The 15,945-nt window shown below is 41.6% G+C and overlaps 2 protein-coding genes across 2 annotated transcripts in view; both read right to left on the bottom strand.

Moving 5' to 3' along the window:
* Positions 1-193: 193 nt before the first annotated feature.
* On the bottom strand, positions 194-6,726 carry LOC139772267 (short transient receptor potential channel 4). Its single transcript, XM_071705800.1, has 12 exons — positions 6,679-6,726; positions 6,302-6,439; positions 3,671-4,008; positions 3,357-3,552; positions 2,961-3,158; positions 2,375-2,645; positions 2,190-2,295; positions 1,754-2,055; positions 1,256-1,507; positions 1,064-1,179; positions 719-877; positions 194-505 (listed from the first exon to the last, which is right to left on the bottom strand). Exons 1-12 carry the CDS (start codon positions 6,724-6,726, stop codon positions 335-337), a joined length of 2,295 nt encoding a protein of 764 aa, XP_071561901.1. The 3' UTR covers positions 194-334.
* Positions 6,727-7,109: 383 nt separating this feature from the next.
* The window catches only part of Hh (hedgehog signaling protein), a 39,397-nt gene continuing 30,561 nt past the window's right edge, over positions 7,110-15,945 (bottom strand). The window contains exons 2-3 of the mRNA XM_071705849.1: positions 11,306-11,567; positions 7,110-9,314 (exon numbers count right to left, since the gene is read on the bottom strand). Coding sequence (XP_071561950.1) covers positions 8,605-9,314; positions 11,306-11,567 — 972 coding nt within the window. The 3' untranslated portion in view covers positions 7,110-8,604. The remainder of the gene's footprint in view (positions 9,315-11,305; positions 11,568-15,945) is intronic.

Raw genomic sequence — 15,945 nt, forward strand, 5'->3', positions numbered from 1 at the left:
AATCCCTCACAATGCAAAAAGATGTTATAAAAATAACATTCTTCGCTACGCGAACTATACGCGAAATTTATAAGTTGCAAGCCCAGACGTTTCCAGAATTGAGGCAGTTCCGAGAGAGATAAAAAAACGGTACATTTTACTAAAAATTTTAGTGAAATTGTGTGCTGATAAAAAATATTTCTTATTTTCTATAGAGTAAAAAACTATTAATCTTTGTTACAGATATTGAGATCTTATCACGCTTTCTGACACATACTGTGCAAAGAATTGAAAAATTAATATAAAGATGTGAATAGAAATATTTCTTTGAGATGAAATATCAATGAAATATCTTTTAAGATGGACTAAGAGCCTCTTTCAGAATATTGCTGAATTCTATCAATTCTCTTCTTAGCCTTTGCACGTCCGTTTCTTCTGCTTTCTTTTCGCGTTGACGGAGGTAACGTTGCACCAGTTGCGTCATGGTTTCTGCGAATTGATTGTCCTTTTTTTCTTCCAGATCCTCCTGCAACGGAATATAGATTGAATAAATAAATCAAAACGTACGTCTCTGCTTTTATTTATTGATCATAAATCGATCGTGAAAACATTGATGTTTATAAATAAATACTTTAATAAAATACAAATGAAATGCCATGAAGAGAAACAAAGGATTACTCGATGTAAAGTGTACTTTTGCTTCGTGAAATTCAGTTGGGATTTAGTAGTATATACTGACTATGTAGCAACAATTTATAAAGTCCCATCGTGCCCGTTTGCCAGGTGGTGGTTTAATTAGTATTTTCATATACTCGATCACTGGTCGCATTCCCGTGAAAATCGAGAAAATACAGAATGGAGGTGGAAGTGTAGTTGTAAGCATGACATCAACATAAGCCTGAAAAAATGGAGCGGTCATGTGATATTGACATTTATAAATGGTCCACGATTTGTTACTTTAAACTTCACATTCGCCTCTCTCATTTATCGCATTTTTGACATTGAATACACAGCTTGAAAAATTTGTTTTAAAGCGTCAAAAACGTAAACGTTGAAATGTAAGTACTTATAAGAATTCACTAACTTCAGTTCGACCAAAGATCCATTCCACATTAACGTTATCGGTCACTTTGGTGAAGGTATTCGCCATACACGCAATTAGCATATTCAAAACGATTACCACAGAAATAAATTGAAAACCTGAAGAATAGGAAGTAGGTTATTACAACGGTTTGGTAAATTGTCAGTACTGATAGGAATAGTAAGTGTTACTTACTGGCGAAAGCAAGATAACCGATAAATTCGGTGAAGTTATGATGATTGATTATTGTCTCTGACTCTCTTTCCCCTGGAAGGTTTTCGATGATCACATCGGCACTTTCTACAGGGCTCATGCAAAAAACAGCCCAGAAGAGAGTCTTTAGTGTGGACTTGAAGTCGACGAAGGAATTTTCTTGCTCCGTCTTCAGTTTTGATTCGTCATCGGTCTGCACCATTCCATTATAATATTGATAAAGATGGCACAATCCTAAAGCAATGTCTCAAGTTCATAAAACATTGGGCTATAAAAAAAGGTATTGAATTGTGCAAAAAGCCTTTTTGAACTGTTTTAAACTGGTTTTCTTTTGCAGATACAAATTCTTTTAACCTGGAAAGTTCTCGGATAATGTTATGCTGAAATTACGCAAATTTTTGTTAAATAAATTACTCACAGTTATTCCCCACTGATTCAAAGAAACTTTTTACACAATTTAATATGTGCCATGTATCTTACCAACTGTGAATGCCATAACGATGATACCGAATATTGCGACAAAATGGCCAACGTCTCTGATCATTTTAACTAAGGAAAGTTGCAAAGGTCCTAGATCATAGTCTAGCTGGCAGATAAATAATAATTTAAAAAAGGCCATGATAGTCGCAATACAAAATATCCCTTCCGCTATCAAAGTCGGATCATATTTGTGCCAGTATTTTCTTTCCAAATCACGTTGACCATTTATTCTAACGTCTACTGCGGCAACTATCCAGAAGAGAAACGTCAGAATGAACAATACGATCATAACAAGCTCATACCTGCATTGTACGAGAAAAATATTTATATTAAAAAGTGATCATAAATTATACATTAATTAGATTACAAAATTTGCACATAATTTTTTAAAATTCATTGTTAATTACGATTTATTATCAACTAATTTTCGTCTTACCAATTCGTACGTGTTCTGAAGCATCTAACTGGACCGTCCACGATGCAAAGTCGAGCAAATGCAAATGCATACGACATCACGTAAATAGCGAGAATCCATTCGTATCCTAAAGGGACAAATTCACTTAAAAAAAAAAAGATATTTGACCAAGATCTAATTTTAACCGGAGGTAATTGGACGTGCACCAGTATTGGGTGGTCCGCGAAGCTGTTCGGTTTTGTCGCTACGCGATTGCAAAAACACGAATGTGAGAAATATCAGGTAATTCGCTACGGAGGAGAGAAATTTGTTAACCGGGATTTCATAGAACTTGGCTCGTTTTGAGTTCGGTGTGAGCAACACGACGAGTGCTATGATTGGTAGCATGCCGATCTGTGGAATTACCGTCAAGCACTTCAGCCACGTATTTCTGACCTTCCATTCGTGCCACGTGCCAATCCACTTGTTCTCGACAAGCTGAAACAAAATCAAATATAATTTTTTGATGAAATTTCTTAATTTGCGAAAACTTTCGTCGTGATGTTTGCAAGTTACTTTTATAAATTAAGCCCGTGCTTGAAAAGCTGAATTAATTTTCAGCAATTACTGTAAAGCATGAACTCTGTGTAACCCGATTTAAAAAATTATTAAAATTAAGAGATTTATAGAAGACAAATAATTTTAATTTTTTTATTTTAGATAAAGATTTTTTTAAATCGTTTAGTACTAACTAGCAGCAATGTAAGACATGATATCAATTGAGATTAACATGAATATCAATTGTTACGATACCTGTTGCACATTCGGGTGAGCCACAAAAGTTTTTTGCTCATAATCCAAAGCTAGTAAGAGTCGGGGGTACACGAAACTAGAGGTACGACCGAAACCAGCGATTTGTCTTAATACACATTCGACTTCTTCGGAGGTACGAGCGCATCCGATTAAGTCTGTGGCGAATTGGGACACCTCCTTTATCATAAAACTAGGTGCATTATTAATTTTTCATGAGCAACAGAGATAATATCTCGTCACGTCGCATATATCATCAAAATATATTAATAATAGATAATTTATTGTCTTCTGTCTTCTACAGATCTGTCTTCCTTATGTAATGAAATGAACAATTTTGCTGATAATTATTAATATATATATCCAATAAATTTCAATGAGAAATAAGATTTAACTAACATGGGACAATGCTATGTAATCGGGATAGAATTCTTTATCAAATGAAGCTTCTTTACGAAGTTCGGCCGATAATTGAAAAGCTTTTAAGATCGGGTCTTCTTCAGTTTGACAAATGTATACTGGATTCGATATCGCCCTATACATGAACAATCTCATTTTTTCTATGGTCAGGATATCACTTCTTTCCCTTTCCGGTCTATAATAATGAAAAAAATAAAGGTAAATGTAAGAATGGAATAAGCAATTTAATTGCGGTATTTTCAAGTCGTTGGTCGTGACTTGGATGAAAAAAATTCGTAAATTAAATTTCGTACTTGCAAATCTCGTCGCAGTTACAACTAGGCGGATGTGGTTTCTGTAGAATGTGACGTCGGAATCTTAGCATATCAATCATCTCGAAATGCCCGTATTGTGCCGCTACCGCGAGCGGCGTTGTATCGTCCGGGAAATCTGGGCTGTGAGTGACACCGGCGTATTCGAGGCCCGGCGTCAATTCATTCAGCTTATTCAATATCATCGCGGCGATCCTCGTTTGATTATCTCTGATTGCGTGCAGATGCGTGTCGCCCGGATCGATATCCGAATGAGACAACAGATACTCGACCATCGCCGCGTTTCTCTCGTTAACAGCAATATGCAGCGCACTAACGCCCTGAAAATGAAACATTCCATTGACATTTATTGACTGACAGGAGTGACAGGGAAAGTTCGCTTCTTTATAAATTAGGAGAGAAAACGGAGCGAGAGAAGATGAAAAATGAAGCGTACGTGACACAATAGATGAATTTCAGAAGGCACTTTTTTCCCTTCCGTTTCTATTGCCCTGCTACCTGTAATTGTCAATAATCGATTGCGGAAATGGCGATCTGCCTAAGAAAACGCGATGCGGTACGCCACAAATGGTTGAACGACCGAATCTCTGAACTTTCCCGGAATTCCTTCCCGCCGTGAGTCCACGGTCCACGGTCCTCTTCCTGCAGTGAGATCGACTTTTAGAAGGCTATCGACTCCACTCTTTTTCTCGGCCGTGTCCCTTTTTGTAGGAAGAATGGCTCGACGACGTTTCTCGCCCATCTGCGGTGCGTTTACAGAGGCGGGCCCCAACAATGGGCCAGCACCATTGTTGTCGCCGACACCAGTCACAATATTCACTGATATTTTGGCTTTTCGACAGGCCCCTGGGAGTATCCGTGTACATCCACGCCTAACGACAATAACAGTCCGTGATATATGTTCGGCAAAAAGCCCTTGTTAGCTGTCCCTTGACAATAGACAGCTGCCGCCCTTGATGCCGTCAATGCCGTGACTCCACCAGATTTTACGCCCGGCTAAATATTTGTTTATCATTTGTTTTTGCAATATTCTTTTTTTTGTATGAAGTATGAATGGTAAGCGAAAACACTCGGCAGAATGACCGAGGTGTGGCCGGTGTGGCCTCTTAACGTGAGATAATCCTCTTACGAGAAGCTCGCTAAGTTTATATTTTTTATATCTCAAATTCCCATTTTACAGAGAAAAAGGATAGTTTAAAGGGACTCTCAAAAGAGTACCGTCAGAAAATAACGGGGTCGAATTGGCGCATCGAGAGAGGTTGATGCATTATAGATCGCGTCAAGGCACGCAAGTAGATCGTGGAAGAGCTCCCGATGTCGAGGGAATTCCCATATGGAATTTACAGCGGGTCGGGCTATTTGAATAATTTTTATCAGGTCTCGGTTGAAACCATTGTCTTGTAAAAAGACGGCCTGAAATATGGCTAGAGATACAGCCGGAGAACACGCAGTTTCCTTCTCTCTTTTTTCCATCGAGTTTCCTCTTCTGTCTCTCTCTCTCTCTCTCTCTCTTCTCCACTCCTTCCCCATTCGCGTGCCATCTCTCTTCGTGCCGCTTCGGCATTTCGGTCTCAAAGTCAAACGAGAGTTTGGTCGCTTTTCTGGAACCCTCTCAGAGAGAGAGAGAAAGAGAGAGAAAGGAGCACACTGAGGTGATTACCAATGCCGACCGAATGGATGAAGGAAACATTCCACGGGGGGTACGTGTTCCTTTATAGGGTAAAGATCTGAGATAACTGGACTTCGTATCGCTTTCATTCTCTTCGTTTTGTCTCCCTTCTTCCTGTATTGGTTCCGCCGTTTCTTGCACGGGGTAAACCACATGAGTTTGTCAAAGACTTTGAAACGGTTGGATTCTTTAAGATATATATATCTATATATATAACTGAATGTTTAATTAAATTGTACAAAAACTTTTACCGAAAATTTTTATGAAAAATTTACCTATTGATATTTGTTAATAGCATAAATTACATACAATTAGAGCAAACGATATCGATTACTCCGTTAGTTGCACTTCGACCTATCTTTCTTGAATCTCTTTCTGCTAAGCATCAAAGGTCAAGTATAAATTCAAAACGGTAGAACATCTTAAATTACTAACACCAGGCGATCTTAAAGAAAAGATTGACAGAGTTGACCTGAACATCGAAAATGCGAAAAGCGTATCTCCTTTTGACGCTTCTTCGTTTCGGTGAATCCTAACATGAGTGGCGGTATCGTTTGACTCACGGAAAGCCGGTGACGAGAAAGATAAATCCGGAAATCTTTATGAGCTGTTTAAGAGTTTGGTTTGAAACCGTTTGCACCTCTTCATGGGTAGTCCAACGAATCAGATAGAAAAGAAAGTGAAGTGATTTATGGAAAACTCATTGTATCATGATGTAATTTAGTATTTCAGATCGTCAACGATATTTGTAAATAGTATCCTTGATAATTCTTGTGCTTAATCAATATTTAATTGCAAATCAGGAAACGAGCTCATATACTTTCGATTCCGCGCGAATGAGTTTCTTCAACTTGCTTGAGTACAGTGACCTATACCTTTTCTTTCACATTAATATTTCATGCACTTTCAGAATTACGTGAAAAATTACAAATTTATGTACTCACTTGGAAATTTATGACGTTTATATTGAAATCCGGATGTTTTTCCAGGAATAACCGTACTTCGGTGACACTTCCATCAGCGACAACTTCGAAAAACCTTTTTTCGAGTTCTTGCAAATGTGGATATGCCACACCAGCATGCTGCAATAAAATAACCTTGAGATAAACCTGGGTTGTATTATATTACATTTTTATTTTTTATATTAAAAAGATTAAGCAGAGAGAGAGAGAGAGAGAGAGAGAGAGAGAGAGAGAGAGAGAGAGAGAGAGAGAGAGAGAGAGAGAGAGAGAGAGAGAGAGAGAGAGAGAGAGAGAGAGAAGAGAGGAAAAAAGAAAAGGAGTGCTAGAAAATTGTGGGTCAATATCTTTTTTAATCTTACATTTTCAAGTTCGTCCTCTGTGCCGGCTATTGTCTCATTATCCGTCATTACGAGTGACCGCTAGATTATAATCGTTTCTCACGATTATATAAAATAAGATTTATTTTTGAATTATAAATCGAACCGCTCGAAAAATTCAGGCATTAAATATAAAATATTTTAGAACAAAGAAATGTCAAAGATATTTTTCATGTTAATTACATTTTGTTTCGATTTATTGGTGCAGTATAGAAATGAAGTTGCTTCCATAGTAGAACTTTAAATTTCAGAAAGAAGAGAGAGAGAGAGAGAGAGAGAGAGAGAGAGAGAGAGAGAGAGAGAGAGAGAGAGAGAGAGAGGCAGAGAAGGAGAAATAATTATTCTTCTAAGTATAATTAAGAGAAGACTTAATATACTTAATATTTTTCTATAATAAAATAATTTTTCTACGGTATAAGGTAATGGATTATGTCTTTCTTTGCTTAAATTTTCTAACTTACTTATTTAATCAATAGCATTCGCTGTACGGAAATAACAAGACACGACGATCTGCTTTCGTTAATGATGTAATTCAATTTTTTGGAAGAGGTATATATACATAATTTATAATTTGTTTGTGTGCAATATACAAATAATAATAATATAATTGAAATAATAATAATTATAATATATAATATAATATACATAAAATAATATATATATATAATAATATATATTTTGATGATAATTTAAGTTATGTTTCTTAATGAAAAATAGTTCTTATATTATTAAAATAATTAATTAACTTTTGTTAACATGTTGATTATAATTGACTATTGTTAAAAATATGACACGGAGAACAATGCGATTTAACATTATTGTACAGCGGTAATCGATAGTTATTGCCACAATCGATAGTGACAATAAATATCTATAAGGTTGTTTACTTTTTTAGTCGCACTTTCTTTGCAATTTGCTTCTCTCGTTTCTATCTTCCAAATCTATATATCGATTTTCTTTCAAAAGAAAGAAAGTGCGGCTCGAACTGAATAGACCTATAATTACAATTTCGGATATGTAACATTAAATTATATGTATATGGGATACAAGCAATGTTAATAGAATGAAAAAAAGAAGTAGGCTACACCCCCTCCTCATTGCGTTAGAGGAAGGAGGGAAAACAAAAAAAAGCGGGGTATATACAATGATCTTTTATTATTCTATAAAGACGCGTTGTGGATCCTACTTAAAGTAATGATACTTCTTCATTCCTTTAAATTAATTACGATTTCAACAACGTATATTTAGAAATATAGACGCTTTCTTACTGCTCGCACGTACATCCAGAAGATCGTTTGGAATAACGTTACAATAGAATAATCGGCAATTATCTTACACACATTTCCGCGACACAAAGGCAATTCCCTTCGACATCTCAGAAACAAGTATACCGGACGAGACGCACACGATTCGCGAACACTAAAAAAATAGAGAAGTAATACTCGTATATCAGTATAATGTGTACATACATTTAAAACGTGAAGAGAAAAAAGTCCCGATTCTCCCTAAAGCTCTGTTTTCCATTTTTTCTATTTTGCTATCGTCCTAGGATTTAATATTCCACACGTCATTCGGTGAACACTGGTAGGTCACTGGCCAACCTTATGTCTCTCGCCTACGACGACGTCTTTTGTTCCATGTATTAAATACACGCATTTCTCATAACAGGAACCCCGCGGTCATACGTTAACTGTCCTCAACGACACGCGTGTAACCGGAATCCATGACAACGATCCATAAAAAATCAAGTCCCGAGAGACGAGGTGACGTCCCGATGATTAATCAACACTAAGTTTCGTGGCTCCGAGAAGTCTTTCGAACCTTGCACTGAACACTCGAGCGTATCCTCGATGATTCACTCGACACTTGACTCGGAGCACGAGAGGTCTATTGTTCTTATCGAAGATCTCAGTTGTAGAGCATCTTCGACGGCAGCACGTAGGAGGCGAACGAGTAGAGCATCGACGCGTACCAGTGGACGCCCTCTTGCTCTCCTCCTGTCGTCGGTTCCGTTCTGGACGCATTGTTATGTCTTTCCACGAGGTGTTGCGGGTCGCCCAGCCTTTGCCGGAAAAAGGATGTTATGCTGTGCCAAATCCTCAGCGGCAGGAAGGAGTAATGCGCCACCGATTGACTATTAACGACGGCATAGCAGGACGCGACAACGTCGTCTACGAGAAGGGTGCCCTCCATCGTAAGCGGGGCGTAGACTCCCTCCTCGAGGACCAGCTTCGTCTCGACCACGCTGTCCCATCGCAGACGACTGTCCACCTCATTCGCCGCGCTCGTCGCATCGGTGTCACTCACGAGGATCCTATCGCCGGGTTGCACGCTGAAGGCAAACACCGACGACCGACCCTCCACCGGCACCAGATGCGCTGGCGTTAACGTGAGCACTCGGCCGGACTTAGTCGTCAGGCGGATGAACTGTCTCCTCTCGGATGGAGAACGGTCCAGGAAGGCGATCACCTCGCTGTACACAACGTCGCCACGGGAATCCAGAGCGGCGATACGCTCGCCGAGATGCACCTCGTCCAGCCTCTTCGTACTGCCGTCCTCCGTCCGGACCAGACTCCTCCCGGGAAAGCACCCACTAGACTTGCCTGCTGACGACGATTCTAAAAGCGAAAGATAGATAAGAGAGATAAGACAGTGAAACAATTGAGAGAAAAGAAAGCAAAAATGTATATCATAATAAAAAGTATTATCTATTTACAATAATAAAGAGAAGGATTTGCTAAGGCGAAGGATTGTACACAAAAATTCACGCGAATAATGTTATTAGGCTATCAAGATCTAGTCTTGACCGAAAATGGCGTTACCTCTAAATTAATAGTATTATTTATATTCTTAAACTCTGATCACGCGCGACCGAGATAAGCAAAGCGTTATTAAAATCATATTCTATAAGGAAGACTGCGATAAAAATACGCGTGCGGATGTAGAAGGACTTTATAAATGTAATAACATTTTCAAAAATTAGAATATCCTTTAATATAATTTTTCTGGAATGCATTATGAAAACGAAAATGTCATGATTACGGTACAAAGAGGATGTAAGTGTTGTCATTTGTTAAGCTCGCAATCGCCTGTCGATTAATTAACGTGATTATAGTGAAAATTGGCGGAGCGTTAAACGCGCGTGGATCGCGTTCGCACTTTTTGTTGCACACGTCGGTTCCCCTCTACCTCATTGTTTCCCCTTTTCGTTCCCCTCGACATCGACTCGTATCGATTTCGCGCCAATTTCTATGCTCGGTTTTAATTCGGACCGACAGGCACGCCTTGATTTATCGGCATTTATTTTGAAATTCGAGACCCAACCGTGGCCTGGAACGAACACGAATCGCTGATTGCTCTCGTGCGGATAAATATTACTGGATCGAAAGAGAAAGTAGATGCGCGACAAGGTTAATTAAGTATCACTTTACTCTAAGGGGTCATTCTCGTTTCTCCAAATACAAAAATCGTGATTTTGAAAATGTTAAATTAGGGATGCCATATATAAATATACCGTAGGAGCCATCTTTTGGTGTATGCAGAAATTTCCTCCATGCCTCATTATTTAGCGCGCATGATAGAGTATGTTATAAATTATTTACATCTACTTGATATTCTATCTGATAATCTATTTGAAATTTGTAGTTTTCTGCGGACCGTTTTTCATTAACAGAGAAAACTAATTAGTGGTGTTGCTGTCTGCATGTTATTTAGGATGTTTTCGAGAAAAATCAGATATTCAGTTTGGATCGTTTCAAATTGAATCGAATTCGATTCAAATTTGAATAAAAGTCACGTGACGGATTATTTTCAAAAACCTCAATAAAATTTCTGATATATAAAAATATCAGAGATATTTTAGACAGAAATATTCGAATTATTTAATTAATTGATTATCCAAACTAAAATCAAACTTGATAGAAGTAATTGAATTTAATTTAAATTCACAAGTACTCGTACGTTTCTAATATTGCTACATTGCATGTGTAACTCTCAATGAGCAGAGGGAGGAGAGGAGTCGGTAAAATAGGCATCTTTAAGACTGACATACAAGGTAGTGGCACCAATTATAACGAGAGAAGTAGAAAACAATACGGTATTCATTTAATTATTTCATTTAACTGGATCTAGATGTTGGTTCGAAAAATTAATCTGCTTCATGTGTTTTCAAGTTTAACGACCCCTGTCAGATTACAGCAATATCAATAATGTTAGATGATTTTATGTCGTCATTTATCTATATAATACATGCACTCTCGAGGCGCTAAGTCACTTTGTCACTCGCGATTTAAGAACAGCGCGACTTTAGTATCCTTGTTCCATTAAACGACGTTATTACACAACTGCACCGACTCCAGCATCTTTATTGCATTAAACGGCATCATTACAACTACTGTCCGGTAGTTTATACGCTCATCTTTATTGACGCGGCGTTTACGCGGGTATTAACGCGAAATGACCGCAATTAAAATCCACACACGGTCCGCGGACCGCGGATCGACCGCTTTTAATGCTCTCGCTTTCTTCGGCGCGATTCAAGACAATTCGATCGCGACTCGTACATCCCTTCGAATTTATTTGTTACTGCGTTCTGACGGAAACTACTAACCAGACTTGACGGAGCAATGTATGTGGGACCTGGACTCGTAGTAGACCCAGTCGAAGCCAGCTTCAACCGCGAGTCTCGCCAGCATCCCGTACTTGGAGAGATCGCGATCGCTCGTCGTTATATCGACGGCTCGTCCCTCGAAGTGCAGGGAATCTGACGCGTGTGTCTTCTCCTCGTCCCAGGCCTCGGTCACCCGCAGTTTCACTCCAGGCCATTGGTTCATCACCGAGATCGCCAAGGTGTTGAGTTTCTCTTTGCACCTCTGTAATATTGCACGAGTCAAAATTGATAACGGATCGGCAGGCTGCGCTTAATCTAATCGGCAAACGGAGGAAAAGCTAAAATTACAATCTTTCTGGATGTATACGTCCGCGATTAACACTAATCTGGAAAATTTAACACTCGGATTTGCAATATATTTTGATTGTCTACCTATAGGTAGTAAGATGGATGGTGAGCATTAAAGAACTTTTATATTATCTAAGTTTGTTTTTAGATGATATTAGGCTCACACCGTCTGACATGTTGAAATGTATTTTTAAGGATTTAAAATATTATAAGGATTTATAAGGAATTAAAATCTAGAGACCGTATTACTTCTCCTATTCTACTTTCAGAAAATTATTTTTAGCGTATTTATTTTGAATTCGGATTAAGTATACATTCTGAAATTCAAGATTAGAGCCGGCTTTCGTTTCTTTCGGCGAGACTCTTCATCGCAACCCACTTTTCCGGTTAGTTCCGCTTAATACGATTTCCGTCACATTTGAAAACGTCGCGCCAACGACGGTCCAACTCGGCTCGGCTCGGCTCCAAGCCCGGGGAATTCAGTCGATTTCATGGTGCGCGCGGAAAAAGGGGACCTTAGTCGTGACCAGTGGCGTCAGGTACAGAGAGCGATCGCGTGAATCGCCGGTTAGGAAAACGAATGCGTATTTTGACCGGTTATGAGGTTTGTCCTGGATCTTTAAGAGACTTTAACGGGCACAGATCCGTGGCGAATCAGCGGGCAAACAGGAATATAAATACGGCCGATGTCGAGGATCATTCGGTCACGCCGAGCCGCTTCCTCTCTTCTCACCTAGAACCACTTCTTTCTCTCTCTCTCTCTCGTTCCTTCTGATTGTCTACCTCTACGTCGACGACGACGGCAGCCAGGCGGTGCTCCAGTGAGTCAATAGGGTACGCGTTCTCGTAACGAAGCATGGATAGCCCCGACTCAGTGAGACAGGGGCCCCAATAGCGCGGGACCCGTGTAAACCCGGGCTTAATCCGGAACGCGGCGTATCGAGGGCGCGAGAAGCCAAACGCAAAGGGAGTCCCCATTGACCGGAGCCGCGGCATTGTCGAAGGGCATTCGAGACGTCCGAGGCCCGTGTTCAAATTGATTCTCGGAGGGCAATCGCCCACGCAGGGCTGTATCACGCGGATGACTGATCAGAACACAGACAGGCCCGCTTGTGCGTGAACGCGCACGGTGTAAATCGAGCGGGTCCTCTCCCCCGAGTTGCCCAAGGGGCTCCTTTTGCACTTTTTCTTCCCAGCCGAGTGCGCGGAAGAAGGTAATTTTCGGGAGGGCACAATCGACTTTGGCAACTTTGGAGTGGGGGGGGGGAGAGGAGGTGAAGGGAGAGTAGTAGAAGCCGTCGTGAGCGTCGGTGTCGTGAAGAAGCCGTCGTGAGGTGCCTGTCGATCGCGAGAACGCGCTGCGGCCGCGACGAATTTTACACACTCCGGCGGCCTGCATCTCACCCCTTTTCATTCTCGTGGTATTTCAATGGCGGCGCGCAACCCGACGGTGCACCGTCGGACACGAAGCAGCTCGCGATTCGCGCGGCCACAATGAGGCCCGTTCGACACTACTCGAGAATGGAACGGAGCTAACAATGTCCACGAATTTGCAGCTTTCCTTGCGGCAATTAGCCCCTATTGAGTGCAGACGACGGCCTCTCGTCGGGGGACCGGTCCCACCTTTCCTTCACCTCCTCCTCCTCTTCTCGCCGCCTTTTTATTTCCTCGCGCTCACGAGCTCGGATCCTCGCCGCGCCGCGCCGCGCCGCGCCGGTGGAAACCTTCACGCCACGTGCACGCGATTGCTGCGAGTGAATTGCACGCCCGTCGGCTGTCAGATGAATTTCCATTAAAGTCCCCGAGGTTCAAATAAACCCCTGTGAACGGAGCGTATCCGAATTCGTTCAATAGGCGGCCCTTAATTCCCTTGTGTGTGATACATTTCGCGAAATTTATAAGGCTGTTGATTCAGCTATCTGCTATATCATAACATGGCTAACTTTCGATCGACTTGTCATATTACTTCCGGCGCATGAAAGCGAAGGATTATCGTCATGCATCCCTTGGAAAAATCGATTTAAAATGAATCAATCATTTTATAGTGATATTAGAATGAGATATTTTGATTTCCTATATAGGGGCTGCTCCTCGAACGTAAAGATATTGTCGAGCATCAGATTATAAAGGTAGGATGCGTATGCAGGAATACGTATTCCGATTTCACCTGTCACCAAAATATCGAATACATATTCTTGATACAAAGATTATGATCAAAAATCGATCCACGAAAATTTTCTCATGCGCCTTTGGCTTTCGTGCGTAGTCCTCGCGTTGCACGATACACGATGAGAACCGAGGTAATAGAGCATGAGAATGACGACGGAGTCAAGAAGAACAAGAAGAAGAAGAGGAAGATGGAGGAGGGGGAAGTATAAAAGGCTGCGAAGGAGTCTCATATAAAGAGAGGGAAGAATGGTGAAGGGCTCGAGAGATATATCGGCCGTAGTGCGCTATGGGGAGCCTTGTTCGCACAGCAGGGTACCCCCTGGGCCCCTCCCAGACTTTACATCTATTTACAAATATTTTGGCGGAGTTGAAGAGATACAGGATATGATGGAGTGAGAAGGAGTGCGCGCGGTTGGCCAAAGCCGAGAATGTCGGGTCTTATATGAAAATCCATTTCGAGTAAAAAATGGCCCGGCCCGTAATACATTAGGGATAAGGAGCGTTACGCGAAGACGGTGGAGGGAAGGGGAGGAAGAAAAGAATTGCGGCGGAAATCGAAAAAAGTTCAGCCGAGTGCTTGTACGCGCGCCGAACCTCCCGAAAACGACTGTTCGTGTGAAACGCAAAAGGGAAGCCGCGGCTTTAGTTCACAGAAAGGACCTTAATGGAATTGGGCCAATCCCAATTTCTGTGAGAGGTATGAGGATGAAAGTTTCCTGGAAATCGTTTGTGAAGGAGCATCGTCATTCGGAATATCGCTCGGCCACTTATTATAATGGTTCTCGATTTAATCGAAAAAGAGAGAGCAACGGTACTAACAATGTTAGCAAATTTTGCTTCTGTACATACTATAAAATACATAAGTGATACGCTGCACAGTAAAATATAAGAATATGCCTATTATTTGTAAAAGTTTATCGATATTTTCAGTCTTTACGGAGATAAATTAAGTCCAATCAATCCTTACGAGCACGAATAAAAAGTTTACACGCACACACGCACACATGCACACACGCACACACGTGGTATTACGAATAGCGGGCTGCCAGTAGCTGAGAAACCAGTCAGGTTGATGGGAGATGATGAGTCGCGTTGTGTGAAGGATGCTCTCTCTCTCGGCGTTCTGCCCCGATGTTATTTTATCTCTCCTTCATCACTCGGCCCCGATGGCCACTAATTACGAAGCGCATGTCGCCTTACACCTCGTTTACATATTTCGTATCTTATCGCTTAAACGTGCGGGTAAACCCGTGTTAACTCTCGCGCGTCTGCAACTTGGCTCGCGTGCGTGTATCCTGCGGTATATAATCAACGTAGCGACATTAAAGCGATATTAATTTCCCTGTTTGGCATGGTACTAATTGCCCTCGGTGCATGTTACGGCTCGTTAAATCGCAGATAACGTCCGCGAAATTGTCGAGCCATCGCCGAGAACAAAGGAGTGGGACGTCGAGACAAACGACGTCGGAGTGTTGCCGAACAGTTGGAGACGCTGGCCGAGGGTGTGGAGGTCAAGGAGCAGAAGGAAGATGTGAAGGAGGAAGAGGAGGAGGACGAGGACGAGGATAGAGAAAGATGAAGAGGAGAAGCACGTTAAAATAGAAGAAACGACGGGAGCAAAGAAACCCGAAGATGGGCCACGTACTGCTGTCTCGAAAGGGGGTTGGGTCCGAGATGAAGGAAGATGGTGTGCGAAGCAGGACTGGGCTCCATACCAGCATCCGCAGACGGAGCCCCGCCCCCACCGGTTTCTTCTCCGTTTCTTCTCCACCTCCGGGCCCGCTCTGGCTTTACCTTCCCGCGGCCAGGCCAACCTTTTATTCCAATCTTCTTGTTTTAACGTGCTCGTTGCTTTACCCCCTCCTCTCGCGCGATCCACCACCCTCCGCCTCCTTCCCGGCGTTCCCGCCGTGGCCGCATATCGGCTGCATTCGAGGGCCCCGGGAGTGGGTCCCCAATGTTCCATTCACCGCGCAACAAAACGAACCGCCCAGGCGTCAGCTGATCTTCCAGGAAGCCACTTCCGCCTCGACAGTAACCCCCGTGACACCCACACGCTCGACGTCGTGTTCGTACTTTTATCAATTCCGCTGATCGCCAAGGATTTAAATTCTCAGACAGTG

Source organism: Temnothorax nylanderi, unplaced genomic scaffold, assembly GCF_030848795.1.
Source record: "Temnothorax nylanderi isolate EJ_2023f unplaced genomic scaffold, tnyl_v1.0 TNYL_tig0048_pilon, whole genome shotgun sequence".
In the NCBI taxonomy this organism is placed as follows: domain Eukaryota; kingdom Metazoa; phylum Arthropoda; class Insecta; order Hymenoptera; family Formicidae; genus Temnothorax; species Temnothorax nylanderi.